The 16,406-nt window shown below is 38.1% G+C and overlaps 1 protein-coding gene across 1 annotated transcript; it reads right to left on the reverse strand.

Moving 5' to 3' along the window:
* Positions 1–6,152: 6,152 nt before the first annotated feature.
* Positions 6,153–7,115, reverse strand: LOC100339567 (olfactory receptor 10C1-like). Its single transcript, XM_002714367.5, has one exon. The coding sequence runs from the start codon at positions 7,113–7,115 to the stop codon at positions 6,153–6,155; it is 963 nt and encodes a 320-aa protein (XP_002714413.4).
* Between the last annotated feature and the right edge of the window lie 9,291 nt (positions 7,116–16,406).

Here is a 16,406-nt window from a genome sequence, read left to right on the forward strand (position 1 = left end):
CCATCATTGTCTGTTTCCAGATCTTAGTGGGAATGCTTTCAATTTTTCTCCATTCAGTGAAAGGCTGTCTTTGAGTTTGTCATAGATTGTCTTGATTGTGTAGAAGAATGTTCCTTCTGTACCCAACTTGCTTAAGATTTTCATCATGAAAGGAGGTTGTATTTTATCAAATCTTTTTGTTCCTCAGTTTGTTAATGTGATATATCATATTGATTGATTTTTGAAAGTTGAACCACCCCTGTATACCAGGAGTAAATCCTAGTTGGATCAGGTGAATGATCTTTTGATGTGTTGTTGGATTCAATTAGTTAATATTTTGTTGAGGATTTTTGCATCTATGTCCATCAGGGATATTGGTCGACCATTCACTTTGCTGTATCTTGTTTTGGGTTAGGGATTAAGGTAATGCTGTATTCGTAGAAGGAGTTTGGGAGAATTTCCTCCCTTTCAATTGTTTTGAATAGCTTGAAAAGAATTAGAGTTAGTTCTTTTTAAAGTATCTAGTAGACTTTCACTCTGTATCTCTCTCTCACTGTCCACTCTGCCTGTCAAAAAAATAAAATACCTGGTAGAATTCAGTGGTGAAGCCATCCAGTACTGGGCTTTCCTTTATTGGGAGGATTTTTACTAATGATTCAATCTCCATTTTGCTTATTGGTCTGTTTAGGTGTTCTATGGCTTCATTACTCAATTTTGGTAGATTGTGTGTGTCCAGAAATCTAACCATTTCTTCTAGATTTTCTGATTTGTTGGCATATAGATATTTTTTAAAAGATTTATTTATTTATTTGAAAGTCAGAGTTACACAATTACACACAGAGAGAAGGAAAGGCAGAGAGAGAGAGAGAGAGAGAGAGAGAGAGAGATCCATCTGACGGTCCACTGCCCAATTGGCTGAAATATCTGGAGCTGTGCCAATCCAAAGCCAGGAGTCAGGAGCTTCTTCTTTCGGGTGTCCTATGTGGGTGCAGGGTCTAAGGCCTTGGGCCATTTCTACTGCTTTACCAGGCCATAGCAGAGAGCTGGATCAGAAGTAGAGCAGCCAGGTCTCAAATCAGCGTCCATATGGGTTGCCAGAGGGGCAGGCCAGAGTGTTAACCCACTGCACCACAGTGCCGGCCCAAGCGTATAACTCTTTGTAGTAATTCCTGATGATTCTTTTTACTTCTGTAGTGTTTGTTGATACATTTCCTTTTTCATCTCTGATTTTCTTGATTCATGTCTTCCTCCTCTTTTTTGTATAATTTTTTCTAATGGTGTGTTAATTTTGTTTAATTTTTTTAAAAAGCTCTCCATTTCACTAAACTTTTGCATTTTTTGTTTAAATTTTGTTAATGTCTACTCCAATTTTAATTATTTCTTTCCTCCTACTAATTTTGGGTTATGTTTGTTGTTTGTCTAGGTCCTTGAGATGTATTGACATCTCATTTATCTGGTGTCTTTCCAATTTTTATATTTTTTAATGATTTATTTATTTATTTGAAAGTGAGAATTACACACAGAGAGAGGAGAGACAGAGTGAGAGACAGAGAGAGGTCTTCCATCTGATAGTTCACCCCCCAGATGGCCACAATGGCTGGAGCTGCACTGATTCAAAGCTAGGACCCAGAAGCTTCTTCTAGGTCTCCCACATGGGTGCAGGGGCCCAAGGACTTGGGCTATCTTCTACTGCTTTGCCATGCCATAGCTGACAGCTGGATTGGAAGTGGAACAGCTGGGTCCCAAACTGGCACTCATATGGGATGCTGGTACTTCAGGCAAGGTCATTAACCCACTGTGCCACAGTGATGGCCCCTCCAATTTTTAGATGTAGGCACCAATTGCAATAAACTTCACTCATTACACTGTTTTGCTACCTCCCATAAGTTTTGATATGTTGTATTGTTGCATCTTATTTCATTTCCAGAAATTTTTTTATTTCCTGATTGATTTCTTCTATGACCTACTGTTCATTCAGGAGTGTATTTTTCAGTCTTTATGTCTTTTCATATGTTCTAGAGTTTCTTGAGTTGTTGATTTCCAGCTTCATTCCATTGTGGTCAGAGAAGGTGCATGATATCATTTCAGGTTTTTGAATTTGATGAGTCTATTTCATGGCTTAGCATATAGTTTATCCTAGGAAAGCTCCATGCACTGATAAGAAGAATATGTCTTCTGCAACTGTTCAATGGAAAGTTCTATAGATATCAGTTATCCATTTGGTCTATAGTGTTGATTTGGTCTGTTTGTTCTTTCTTGATTTTCTGTCTGGTTCATCTGTCTATTGATGAATGTGGGTGTTGAAGTCCTCCATTACTGTATATTGGAATTCATCTTTCCCTTTAGATCAATTAACATTTCTTTTAAATACCCAGGAGCCCAGGAATTGGGTACATATACATTTATGATAGTCACATCTTCCTGTTAAATTAATCCCTTAATCATTTCATGGTGCCATTCTCTGACTCTTTTAACAGATTTTGTGTCCATTTTTTCCCTGATATTATGTTGGCTACACCAGCTGTTTTTTGGTTTCTATTACCATGGAACATCTTTTTCCATCCTGTCACTTTCAATCTGTATCTTTGTTGGTGAGGTACATTTTTTGTAGGCAAAAAAAATCAATGGGTCTTGTTTTGTAATACATTCAGCCAATCTGTATCTTGTCACTGGAGAGTTGAGGCAATTTACATTCAGGGTTAGTATTCATAAGTAGCAAGCTGACCTTGCCATTTTTTCCATAAATATTCCCTTGTTTACATTGGATTTCCTTTGTAATTCTGCTGGGGTATTTTCTGACTTCCTGTTCTTTCATAGTGTTGATAATGTTTCTGTGTTTCTGTGTGTTTCATTCCTTAAGCATCTTTTATAAGGCTGGATGAGTAGTGACAAATTCTTCAAATTTCTCTTTGTTATGGAAAGTCTTTATTTCACCTTAATTAATAAATGAGACTTTTGAAGGATACAGTATTCTGGATTGTCAGTATTTTTCTCTTAAGACTTGGACTGCGTCTATCCGTTCTCTCCTAGCATGTGGGGTTTCTGATGAAAAGTCAGCTATGAGCCTAATTGGAAATCCTCTGAAAGTAATCTGACATTTCTCTATGCATATTTTAGAATTTTATTCTGTATGTTTTACTGTTGAAAGGTTGTCTACAATGTGTCATGGTGAAGGTCTTTTTTGTTCATGTCTATTAGGAGTTCTATGTGCTCCTTGTACTTGGATGTCCCTTTCTTCAAATTGGGGAATTTTCTGTAATTGTTTCACTAAAAAGGCCTTCTAATCTATTCTGTCTTTCCTCCTTCCATGCTTTCAGTAACTCCTAAGACCCATGTGTTGGGTTCTTTGGTAGTATCTCATAAATCTCCACCATTATTTTTAATTTTTCTAATTACTTCTTCCTTTTTTTTTGGTCTTACTGAAAAATTTCCAATGATTTGTCTTCTATCTCAAATATTCTTTATTCTGCCTCACTGTTGTTAGGACTTTCCACAAATTTTTACTTGATCTATTGAATTATTCATTTCTAATATTTTGTTTTGATTTTTCTTTAAAATCTCAATTTCATTTGAGAATTTTTCATTTATATCATGGTTTTAATTCATGGATTTGTTTTTGATTGGTTCTGTGTATCCTATGATTAATCTTTTGAATTTGGTTTCTGGCATTTCATCATTCTACTCATCTTCATATTTTAGTATTATTGGAGAAACGTTTGAAATAGAGGTAAGATGGGGCTGTCATTGTGGTGTAATAAATCAAGCCATCGCCTGCAAACCCAGCATCGCATTTAGGTGCTGGTTCAAGTCCCAAGTCACCACTTCCAATCCAGATCCCTGCTAATGCTTCAGGGAAGGTAGTAGGAGAGGCCCCTGCACCAGTGCGAGAGATCCAAATGAAGCTCTCAGGTCTTGGCTTTGGCCTGACACATCCGTATTCATTGGAGCCATTTGGGAAGTGAACCAGAGAATGGTAGATCTCTCTCTCTCTATCTTTCCTTCTCTGTCTTTGTAACTCTCCCTTTTAAATAAATAAAATAATTCTTAAAAGACAGAAGAAAAATGCAATAACATGACTACCTAGAAAAACTACTGTTAGCATTTAATTTTTATCTTTCAAACTTATAAAGTTCTTGTAAAAACATAAAGGGATAATACCACAAAATTGTTTCAACTTTACCTTAATGACTAATAAATTACTCCTTTCTGGATTAATAAATACACTTTTATCTTGTTATCCCTAATGTATGCATATAATTCCTGCTCCCATTGTAGCATAATTGTAACATTCTTAAATGTTCACTTTATTTCCATTTTTAATTAACATACAGAAGCATAAATAAAAATAAAAACCACAAGATGTTACATTTAAATAAATTGGACAGCTTTTTGTTTTGTTCTATTATTGTAGAAAATGAGTATCTATGAAGACGCACATCTTGGTTGTTAACATTACTATATGCCTCATTATAAAAATATATTCTGAAAGAAAATTAAATCTCTTTATTTGGTGGAGAAACTTAAGTTATGATAGCAGTCATATTTGTCCACTGTTTGTCATAATTATTAGATGAGTAGTTATTAATTCCTCACAGGTGTAATGCTAACAGCCTTCCTGAGAAATAAACATCGAAGTCAAAGGCAATGCCTTCATAGATGCCTAGCACTACTGAATTTTGCTAGGACCATGATTGATGTCTTAAGAGTAAGGTTTTGGGGACTGGTGACGTGGCAGAGTTGGTTAAAGCTCCACCGTGCAGTATCGGCATTCTATTTGGGCTCCAGTTCAAGTCCTGGCTGCTCCACTTCTGATCCAGCTCTCTGATAATGTGCTTGAGAAAGCAGTGGAGGATAGTCCAAGTCCTTAGGCTGCTGCACTGAAGTGGGAGATCCAGAAGAAGCTACTGGCTCCTGGATTCAGATCAGCTTAGCTCTAGCAATTGCAGCCATTTGGGGAGTGAACTAACATATGGAAGACCTCCCTGCCTATACCTGTCTTTACTTTTCTCTGTAACTCTTTCTTTCAAATAAATGAAACAAATCTTTTTAAAAAAGTAAGATTCTGAATGTTCTCCAAATTGATTTAGTACACATCAAATATAAATATTGAAAATTAAATAAAAATATTAAGATGATTTCTGTTAATTGTTTTAGTTTATTTTTTCTATCCTTGAATTTTAATATTATTTCTATTTACTTAAAACATTTTACTATGGGAACTCTTGATTTTTTTTTTTTTTTGACAGGCAGATTAGACAGTGAGAAAGAGAGAGACAGAGATCTTCGTTTTTCCCTTGGTTCAACTCCCAAGTGGCCACTAAGGCCGGTGTGTTGCAGCCGGTGTGTTGCATTGATCTGAAGCCAGGAGCCAGATGCTTCCTCCTGGTCTCCCATGTGGGTGCAGGACCCAAGGACCTGGGCCATCCTCCACTGCACTCCCGGGGCCACAGCAGAGAGCTGGACTGGAAGAGGAACAACTGGGACAGAATCTGGTGCCCTAACCTGGAGTGCTGGCGCCACAGGCGGAGGATTAGCCTAGTGAGCAGTGGCGCCGGCCGGGAACTCTTGATTAACATTTCCCATAATTTTCCTTTAATATTTTTAACAAATCCTTTTGAAATTCAGAAGGTTGATTTCTGCTAGTAGTTACATATTTTGATACACACAGCTCACAAAATAGTTCCTTGATTCCATAGTATGTGTCAGTAATAATACTTTTATGTAAGAAAACATTATACTTCCTACAGTTATGATGGAATTAGGAGTCGTGGGGACAGGCAGCAGTGGAAACACACTATCTTGTGAGCAGAATGGAAGTCAGTTGAGTACAGGGGCTAGAAAATGCCCTTAATGTGAACAAAGAATGTTCCAGACTTATACAACCTGGTAATTTATATTCTGAGCCTAGGCCAAAATTTTTGGAAATTTGTTTAGTATTTGATTCACCTAGTAAAATTCTTTAGTAGACAACATCCTTTCAGAATGTGGAAATCAGAGAATTTTAGCTCTGCATATAGAGATGACTCCAAAATTACAGTGACAGTTAATAAAGAAGTTCCTTATAAAACAGATGGAAGGATGCACAGCTTTTTTCTCTGTTTACTCTGTTTTTTCTCTGCTTTCTCTGTGTGTACTTCTTTTCTTAACAGCAGATCTCAATTGTCCTCTGGAATCTATCCATGGATCAAAACATTTTTCTTGCCCAGGGTTCTCCGGAGAGCTGCTTTGACTTCCTTGTTCCGCAAACTGTAGATGATGGGATTGAGCATGGATGTTACTACTGTATAGAACAGGGCTAGGAGTTTATCAATACCTGGTGAATGGCTAGCTTTAGGCCTCAAGTAGGTTACGGATCCTGAGCCATAGAAAAGTGTTACTACAAGTAGATGGGAAGAACAGGTGGAAAGAGCTTTATGCCGGCCCTCAGGTGAGGGCATGACCAGCACTGAGGCTAAAATCCTGCCATAAGAAGCAATGATCAGTAAAAATGGGCTGGAAATGCAGAGAACTGCTACAACAAAAACTGCAGCCTCGTTATGGGATGTATCCCCACAGGCGAGTGCCAGGATAGGTGGGAGGTCACAGAAGAAGTGGTCTATTTCACAAGGGCCACAGAAATTCAAGGAGAAAATATAATTGGTCTGTCCCAAACCTACCAGGCATCCTACCCCCCAAGAAACCATTGCCAAATGGGCACACACCCCACGGTTCATTTGAGTTGCGTAGTGTAATGGGGAGCATATTGCCATATATCGGTCATAAGCCATGGCTGCCAAAAGACAGCACTCACTGATAGCAAAAAATGTGAAGAAAAACATCTGTGTGGCACAGCCCTCCCGAGTGATCCCTCGAGCTTCCGTCACAAGGCTCTGCAGCATCTTGGGTATGACAGAGCAAGTGTAGCCAATCTCCAGGAGAGACAGGTTAGCAAGGAAGAAGTACATGGGGGTGTGGAGAACTGGGTTGGTCCAGATAGCAAAGGCTATGAGAGCATTGCCCATCAATGACACTAAGAACATGAATAGGATGAGAGTAAATAGAAGGAAACACTGTTCAGTGATCTCAGAGAATTTGGCAAACGCAAAACTTTTGACAGACATACTGTTGTCCTGCCACAAGGTACAGTTGAGGCTCATTACCTGGAAAGCAGAATGGGAAATTTATCAGAAAGATTCATTAAATGAGGGAAATATCATTATATTACTTTTAACTATTGTTATTAAGAGATAAATTTCTTACCTGCAATTCTAAAATTCAAAGAATTCAGAAATAACACTTATCCTGATTAGTTTTCAAATGAAATCCCATTCTGTGTCCCCTATTTCTTTTTTCTTTTTCTTTTTTTTGGACAGGCAGAGTTAGACAGTGAGAGAGAGAGACAGAGAGAAAAGTCTTCCGTTGGTTCACCCCCCAAATGGCTGCTACGGTTGGTGCACTGTGCCGATATGAAGCCAGGATCCAGGTGCTTCCTCCTGGTCTCCCATGTGGGTGCAGGGCCCAAGGACCTGGGCCATCTTCCACTGCCTTCCCGGGCCACAGCAGAGAGCTGGACTGGAAGAGGAGCAGCCAGGACAGAATCCGGTGCCCCAGCCGGGACTAGAACCCAGAGTGCTGGTGCCGCAGGCGAATGATTAGCCTAGTGAGCCATGGCACCGGCCTGTGTCCACCACTTCTGTTGATTTGTACAAAGGTCACCAAGACACCAAGCATGAAAGAGTCAAATGAAAAAATGATAACTGCAGCTCAATTCTTCTTTCATCTCTGCCTTTAAATGATTGCCAAATGCTTCCCACAAAATGTCCCATGTATATACCCATTTCTCTCCATTTCTGTTACCACTGATTCTTCACCCATTGATTTCATGAGTATTAATCCCAGAGTAATTTACACATGCTTTTGTAGGTCTTGAGATTCAGCAATAAAGAAAAACACATTTATTCACAAATGTGGCTTAAAATTAGTGAAGGAAAGCATAAATTATACCATCAATCATTAAATAATTCTGCAATGCATAAAATTAAAACCATGGTATGTTCTGGTAACTGATCCATTCATATTGTGTGGTCAATGAAGGCTCTGACAAAGGAGCAATGGGAGCTTAGATATGGAAGACAAAAAGCATAGCCATGCTAAGACAGTCTCACAGCCATTTATATCATCTTTGTATTTTACTGTCGAGATAATTTCATCATCACAACTAATTTCAAATCAGCTTAAGATCTTTCATCTGTCATCTATTCTCCATCAAAGAATTCCTTAACAGGAGAAAATTGTCACTGACTCCATTTTTTTTTTTTAATTTTTAATGTAACTGATGAAAATCAGGTCCCCAACAATTGATGGAAATTTTTATGTTACCTCTTATCCAAATGGACCTCACAATGCAAATATATTAAATCACTTGCTTCTTGTAGTACATGCCTTACTTGCGCATGGTTACATAATTGTGTGCATAGATTTTTCAAAAACTGAGTGAAAATAAACTTTTAATTCTATTGTATAAAAGCTTGTTTTTAGTTTTTAATTTTTTTTTTGACAGGCAGAGTTAGACAGCAAGTGAGAGAGAGACAGAGAGAAAGGTCTTCCTTTCACCCCCCCGGATAGCTGCTATGGCCAGTGCGCTGCACTGATCCGAAGCCATGAGCCAGGTGCTTCCTCCTGGTCTCCTATGTAGGTGCAGGCGCCCAAGCATTTGGGCCATCCTCCACTGCCTTCCCAGGCCACAGCAGAGAGCTGGACTAGAATAGGAACAACTGGGATTAGAACCCGGCACCCATATAGGATGCCAGCGCCGCAGGCGGAGGATTAGCCAAGTGAGCCATGGCGCTGGCCTCTAGTTTTTAATTTTTTCAAATTTTTTGCTCCCCAATATAAGGGGGAATATATGGTATTTGTTTTCAAACTATTTGCTGAACTCTTTACTTAGTGTAAATTTTTGAAGTAACCTGATATTTTCTTTTGTTTGTGCCCAGTTTTCTCCAGGGCTTTCAATTTGCATCCCCAATTGTTTACCAAATACTACCTTCTCCAAGCTCAAGTTCCTGCACAGCTTTGTCTCTTGACTGTTGGCCTCACTTGTCCCCAGACTGGTCAGTTACACACCCCCTCCATAGTATACCCACTTGATAGCATTTATACCATGTGGATAACAAGTACTTGCTAATTTATTCCTGAAAGTAGATTCAGATGCAAACACACACCCAGGATGTGGAATTTTGCTTATTTATTTATTTATTTATTTAACTTTTGCTTGTTATTGTATTGTCTATTCTTAACAAGGAAGAAATTCTTATAAATGAGAAAAAATTTAATGCTAAGCTTTATTCTATCAGCTAACTCAAAAGTGATGTTTTTTTCCCTCAATTTAATCATCATCAACTCCTGAAAAAAATGCCTTTACTCTTTCTGTGTATTGAATGTTTGAATTATTAGGGAATTTTAAAAATTGTATTTAAAGAGATTCCAAGATGGTGGAATAGGAGGAACTTACTGCTGTAGTCTATGAGAAGATAGTTAAAAAAATGTGGAGAGAGTGCAATCTCAGGGAAGAGTTAGGGAAAAAACTGCAGTGGAAACTCCACAGAAGTTAGAGGGATGATATGGATCTACATGAAGGGTGTGGACCTGCAGCACAAGGATGGACATAGCACAGGACCCCAGCAGCCCAGAGCCTCAGCACCAGCTTTGGAGAGTGAAGTGAGACCAGACTACAGCAGCCCAAGCCAATGATGATAAAGCTGTGGGGAGAGCCTGGCATGAGTCTGGCCTGGAGCCCTGTGGGGGACAGTGTATCTGGCAACCTAGAGGAATAAAAGGGACATGTTTCTCTCTTCCCAACTCCTTGACAATGGCATCCTGCAATTAGCTGAGAGATGGTGGGTTCCATTTTGGACATATGTAACAACTGTGCCAGCTTGTGTCCATGCATGCAGTAACCAGCTGAGAGGGGACATCTGACTCTGGCTGAGAGGAATGAAGTGGGAATGGGTGCCTGCATAGGACTGTGAGGTGCCTCAGCCTCAAAGCATGTCACAGGTTCTGGGCCTTAGGCTGGCTGGGCGAAGTTCCCATAAGTGGCTGGCTCTGGGTGCATCTCCCCCTCTCTGTGGATGGGACAGACTAACAGGCAGAGTGGATGCTTGGTGCCTTTGACTGTGGGAACCTTGTATGCTTAGACTGTGGGAACTCTGTTGCTGTGTGGAAAGACACAATGTGTGTGGCTGGGACTCTGGGAATTCACTGTGGGTGTCTCCACACACTTGAGGTTCCATGATTGACTGGGATAGGTCATTTTGGTGGGATCGGTGCTCACACTGAGGATTGCATGGACCCTTTGTGTGGTTCTTGTGGCAGCGTGGATGAATATTGTGCCAACTGGAGATAGTGCCTGGCCATTGGCTGCCTTGGAGGTGGGGGTGAGACTATGCCAATCAAGCTGATCAAACATTCCTCCCCTGATGAAAAAAAAGAGGAGATCTATCATGCCCAACTTGGGTGTCAACTTGGATACTCCCTTCATCCTGGAGCAGTGGACAGAACTCTCTGGACACAGCCGCGTACATCTCTGGATTCTCAATGAAAGAGCAGACATTCCACTAAGCCAGAGAGGCACAGTCCAAAGATAAAAACCATCAAGAGAAAAAAAAAGTATCTCTACAAATGCCTAAAAATAAATGTAGAAATTCAAGAAACAAGTATAAGGAATATAACATGATGCTCCCAAAGGAACACAACAACACTTCAGTACTAAATATATGAAGATAAAGAAATTGATGAAATCCTGGAAATAGAGTTCAAAAAATTAGTCATAGTACTACTCAGAAGTAGTCAGAAACAAATTTATGAATTAAAGAAATCCATTCAAGACAGTGAATGAAAATTTTCCCATGAAATTTATATTTTTAAAGAGAAATAAAAATTAAATATTGAAATGAAGAATGCAATAGATTGAATAAAAAATGTAATGGAAAGCCTTAACAACAGACTTGGAAAGGCAAACTAAAGAATATCTATTAGCAGAAAAATCTCTGGAAATTTTAGTCAGACCAAAAAATTTTGAAAAATTAAAAACTGTTGAAGACTTATGGGATACTATTAAACAATCCAACACATGGGTCTTAGGAGATACTGAAGGCATGGAAAGAGAGAATGAATTAGAAGGAGGTTTCAGTGAAATAATTACAGAATACTTCCCCAGTTTGAAGAAAGGGATGTCCAAATACAGGAAGCACATAGAACCCCTAACAGACATGATCAGAAAAATCTTCACCCTGACAAATTGTCATCAAATTTTTCACAGTGAAACACAAAAAAAGATTCTAAAACATGCATAAATTCTGCACATTAGTATTATGTAATATAATAATTATTCTTGATTATTATGTAGTCATTGTTTCTAAGATGTTATAATAACACAACTTACACAAATTGACCATGAAAAGATTATTGAAGGGATTGCCATTGCTTTCAACAAATGCCCCTTAGTTACTTCAAGGAACTAATATTTAGCTGAGCAATACCATAACATAATGCAGTAAAAGTGTGTTATCACTTGACTGAATTACTATGTACAAGATAATCTAGATATTTCTATTCCCCAACAGGAAGAGGTACATTAATTTTCTATGAACAACTCTTAACAATTTTAGAAAATGGTACTGGAAGGCTCAGTACAGTGTGGTAGTCCTTAGAAAGGGAGAAACTAATTAAAATAATGACCAAAAGTGAAAAAAATTATTTTGGCATAGTACATTTTTGCACTTTAATTCACTGTCTTTCATAACTCTCTAATCTTAAGACATCAACAATGTCACATACCTTTAATCATAACATCTCAGAAGGAACAGTAGATGGTTATTGCTTCTGATAAGCCACTCTCTTATTTTCCCTACATACTCTTTATAACTGCCCAAAATTCAGAAGATGTAAAGATGCCCCATCCTCTCCTCTAACATTGTGCACTGAGGAGCTTTTGTTGCAATCAGGGACCATATCTGACCTGAGGAAGGTTTCTTTTATCCCATGAGAGAACATCACATTCCTCCTAACAATTCCCTCAGTGACACGTACACACACACACACACACACACACACACACACAGAGGCATAGAAGGCTGGTCTGATTAATGATGATTCTTTTGAGCCTTCTTGTTTACTGTAAAACAATGGGTTATAAATATACTTCAATTCTCTGTGTTCTGCATCCTTATCCTGCCACTCTCCCTAAGGAATGTATATTTTTTTCTCACTGGAGAGTTTCAGGAAAGAGTTAAATTCTATTTCTCTAGAATTGTAATGGACAGGTCTTTCCTGGTTTATGGACAATGGGAAGCAAAAGAAGTAAATGCAAAAGGCAGATGAATCAGTAGTTAAATATAACCTGTAGTACTGGCAACTACTCTCATGGGTTATTTATGTAGTATGATATGAATTAAAATGAAATGGATTTTGCAAACAATTCTATGAAGGCTTTAATCTATTAATATAAAATATTCATATTTGAATTATTGCCTGAATTAAGGATAATAGTGCTCAAAAATAGTTTTGAAAAACTAAGCAACTTTTATGCCATATTATGTTTAAATTAATATTTCCAGATTATTATAAAAATTCCAATTAATTATAAAGCTTTGTCACACATAACTTTGCCAAAGTCCCTACTTGTTTCTAGTAAAAGTAAACACAATAAAATGGAAAGTAAACAATTTATACTTGCTTAGTAAAAGAACCAGGTAAGGGACTGAATGCCTATTGTTATTTTAAAAAATGGCTGACATTGTTTGAGTGTCTTTTCCACATTAATGTGTTAGAAACTTAATTCCTCAATGCAGCAATGATGGAAAAAGGGGCCCAGTAGGGAATGTTTTGATGATGGAGTTGGAACCCTCATGAACAGTGAGTTTTCATGCACAAGCGAGTTCTCTCTCCCATGGGACTTGCTTAGTTATTACAGCAGTGGGTTATTGTAAAGCAAGGCTGCCCTTATGTTTTGTCTGTTACACAAACACCACTTATCCTCCCACCTTGCACCATGAATTGAAGCAGCATAAAATCCTTACCGGAAGCTGAATGGATGTTGGTGCCATGCTCTTATACTTCCCAGCTTCCAGAATTATGAAACCAAAAAGACCTTTATTCTTTACAAAAGACTCAGTCTCCAGGATTCTGTTAAATCAACAGAAAAGACACTGGATATGGTACTGAGTATGTGCTGTGTAGATAGTACACAGCAAAAGGGAAAAGGTCTAGAGGAAGAAATTTATTGGTATAGAAAATTCCTATTGCAGTTCCCTGAAATGAAATAAGCACAATGCATTTATGTAATTCCATGGTAAGCAACTATTGTCCAAATATCACCATTAAATAAGGTCATTCAGGCAGTGGGATTAGTGTGCTTATATAAGAGGAAGAGCATGATATCATCGGGATGGCAGGTAATCATATTCTAGTTGTCATCCTCCAACAATAACACCGATTTTTGCAACCACACACAGATAAGAATATTTTGTTGTTGTCGGGGAGAAGTATCAGAGTTTAGCTGAGGTTCCAGAAGACAGATGGAGCAAATGATCTAATAGTGGATGCATTGAAGGGGGAAAGAAGAAGATTTTCATTTTATGGGCATCAACCCTTCCCCCAAGGTGTTACAGTTTGGTGACATCAGGTCTTCTTGACCTAGATTTCTTCAAACAGAGATAGCAAGAATGAAGTGGTTGTCCGGCTTTGCAGCTTTGTGAAATGACACCCAGGATACCTCTTCCATTTTGTTTCACTTAGAACACCAAATAGATAGGCATGGCCAAGTCTTCTGGGTCCAGTAGAAATGGGAAGAAAGGGAGGGAATGCATAGCAACTGGTGTGCAGTTTTCAGTAACCTGTCACAGATGTTGCTAACCAGCTTATGGACTTCATTTTCATGGAGGCTAGGTTCAAGTTCTTGTTTCTGATGCAAGAAGGAACTTGAGGCTTAGATGTCGGTAGAGGTGGGCAGAGAAGCAATATTTACCCGCACTCTCAAGAAGTATGGGGATGCTCAAGAGAGCTGCACTAGAGAGAGTTTCAGGACCATCACTTTATATAAACTGCAGGCATACAGGGTAGTGTCTGGAGTGTGCTTTTATTTGAGTTTGGGTGGAACTTAAGTACCACTTATTTCTTTGTCCTTTTTCAAAAATCTTGGAAATGTCATGGCATCAGGTAGATGATGGGTATGCGAGTGTCAGCCATGGAAATTTTATTATGATCTTAAAATTAACTAAATTATATCACAGGGATATATCCAGCCACCATGTTGGTTATTTTTAATGGCATCAGGGAGTGGGAAACTGGAAGCTGGAAGCTGTGATTTTTCCACTGCACAAAAAGGGAGTGGGTAGGACAGAACAGGCAAGGCTGCAGGAAGGGGCTGATGACTTCAGTGCCTCCTTGCTGTTTACCTCTCTGCTTATAACACTACCAACATGCCAACTCATTAACCTTGCAGTATGATTTGTTTGAGGACTCCCCAAACCAGCTGGTATGTTCTATGTGCACCTTGTACCTCTTTGTAAACAGTGACTGGTCAGTTCCTGAGAAATTTTGCTGAATTTTAAAGGACCATAATTATGTTTCAATAATGTTCTTTATTTTTGTTCACACTAAATTTGCTGGTGCCTTGATCTTGGACATGCCAACCTTCAGAACTGTCACAAAAATTTCTGTTGTATATGCCATCTACTCTATGTTCTTTTGTTACAGTAGCCCAAGTGGAATAGCATAATAATGTTGCTGAAATATTCTACATTTTTCCAACTTTCTGTTTTCTTTTTGAAAGTTACTAACTAATAATGGAGTATGGAATCCCCCAAATGTAATTATGAATTTTATTCCTTATTTTCATTGTCATTTTTTGTTTTGTTTATTCAGAAGTGCTGATATTAAGAACATACATGATTAAGATGATTATATCTGATTAATAGTTACATATTTGAAAGGCAAGCTAGTGATAAGAAAGGCAGAGAGAAATCTTTCATCCAGTGGTTGGGTCTCCAAATGAACAAAACAGCTGAGGCTGAGGGAGGCAAAAGCCAGGAGCAGGGACCTCAGTTGGGTTTCTCACATAAGTGACACAGACTCAAGTACTTGACCCGTCATCTGATGTCTCATAGGTACATTGTCAGGGAACTGTATATGAAGCAGAGTAGCCAAAACAGGAACAAGCACTCCAATATAGGAGGTAGGTGTATGAACAGCAGCTTATGTTGCTGTGCCACAACATCCGCAACTGTTTCCAAATTTTGTGTATATTAACCACTTTCAGTTTGTTTTTAGTCAACTAAGTCAGTTTTATGCTCTTCTCAAACATAAATTTTAGAAGGATTTCCTGTGTCTAGTTAATTCCTACATAGTTTATGATTACTCTCCATAGAATACACATACTCCATAGGTTTATAACTAGTGACTTACAAATGATGTCGTTATAGTATATATACACATATATCACTCACAAGCACAAATATTTACTTGATGTAATAATTTTGCATATGTTTGGAGTACATTGTGACACTTCAATACATACACAAATTGTTATGATTACAGCAGGGTAGTTTTATGTCAATTACCTCAGACATTTATCATTTCTCTTTGCTAGGGACATTGAAAATCCTTGTTGCTAGATATTTTGAGATACTTAATTAATTGATCTCAACCATAGTTATCCTGTGTGCTACAGAACATTAGAAGTTATTCCTCATATCCTACTGCAATCCCGTAAGTATTAACCATCTTCTTTATTCTCATTGCCCATACTCTTCCCAGATTCTTGCTGATAACCACTAGTTTATTTTCTGTTTCTACAAGATAAATTTTAGCTTTCATATATAAGTAAGAACATGTGATGTTTTATTTTTCTATGCCTGACTTAACATAATGCACTTAACATATGCAATTAACATAATGTCCTAAAATTCCATCCATGTTCTTGCAAATTGTAGAATTTCATTCTTTCCTATTGCTAAAAATATTCCATTGTGGACATATGCCACATTTCCTTTATCTAGCCATCAATTTATAGACACTTAAAATGGTTCCATATCTTGGCTATTTTATGAATAGTACTATTTTTAATAGCAAAGTGCCTGTCTTATCATTTGTTTAATGAGAGAGAGAAAGAGAGAGAGAGAATGATTTCCCATCTGCTGATTCTCTCTTACAAATGCCTGCAACATATTTTCATGTGTCTATTGGCCGCTTGGATTTCATCTTCGGAAAAATATCTGTTGAGGTCCTTCACCCATCTTTTAAGTGGGTTTTTGTTTTGTTGTTGTGGAGTTTCTTGATCTCTTTGTAGATTCTGGTAAGTAATCCTTTATTAGTTCCATAATTTGCAGATATTTACCCCATTCTGTCTGTTGCTTCTTCACTTTCCTGACTGTTTCTTTTGCAGTACA

This window comes from Oryctolagus cuniculus, chromosome 5 (assembly GCF_051225735.1).
Source record: "Oryctolagus cuniculus isolate XC-2025 breed Fujian yellow rabbit chromosome 5, ASM5122573v1, whole genome shotgun sequence".
In the NCBI taxonomy this organism is placed as follows: domain Eukaryota; kingdom Metazoa; phylum Chordata; class Mammalia; order Lagomorpha; family Leporidae; genus Oryctolagus; species Oryctolagus cuniculus.

Coding starts and splice junctions, on each gene's coding strand:
- LOC100339567 (XM_002714367.5), bottom strand. CDS start 7,115: ATGAGCCTCAACTGTACCTTGTGGCAGGACAACAGTATGTCTGTCAAA.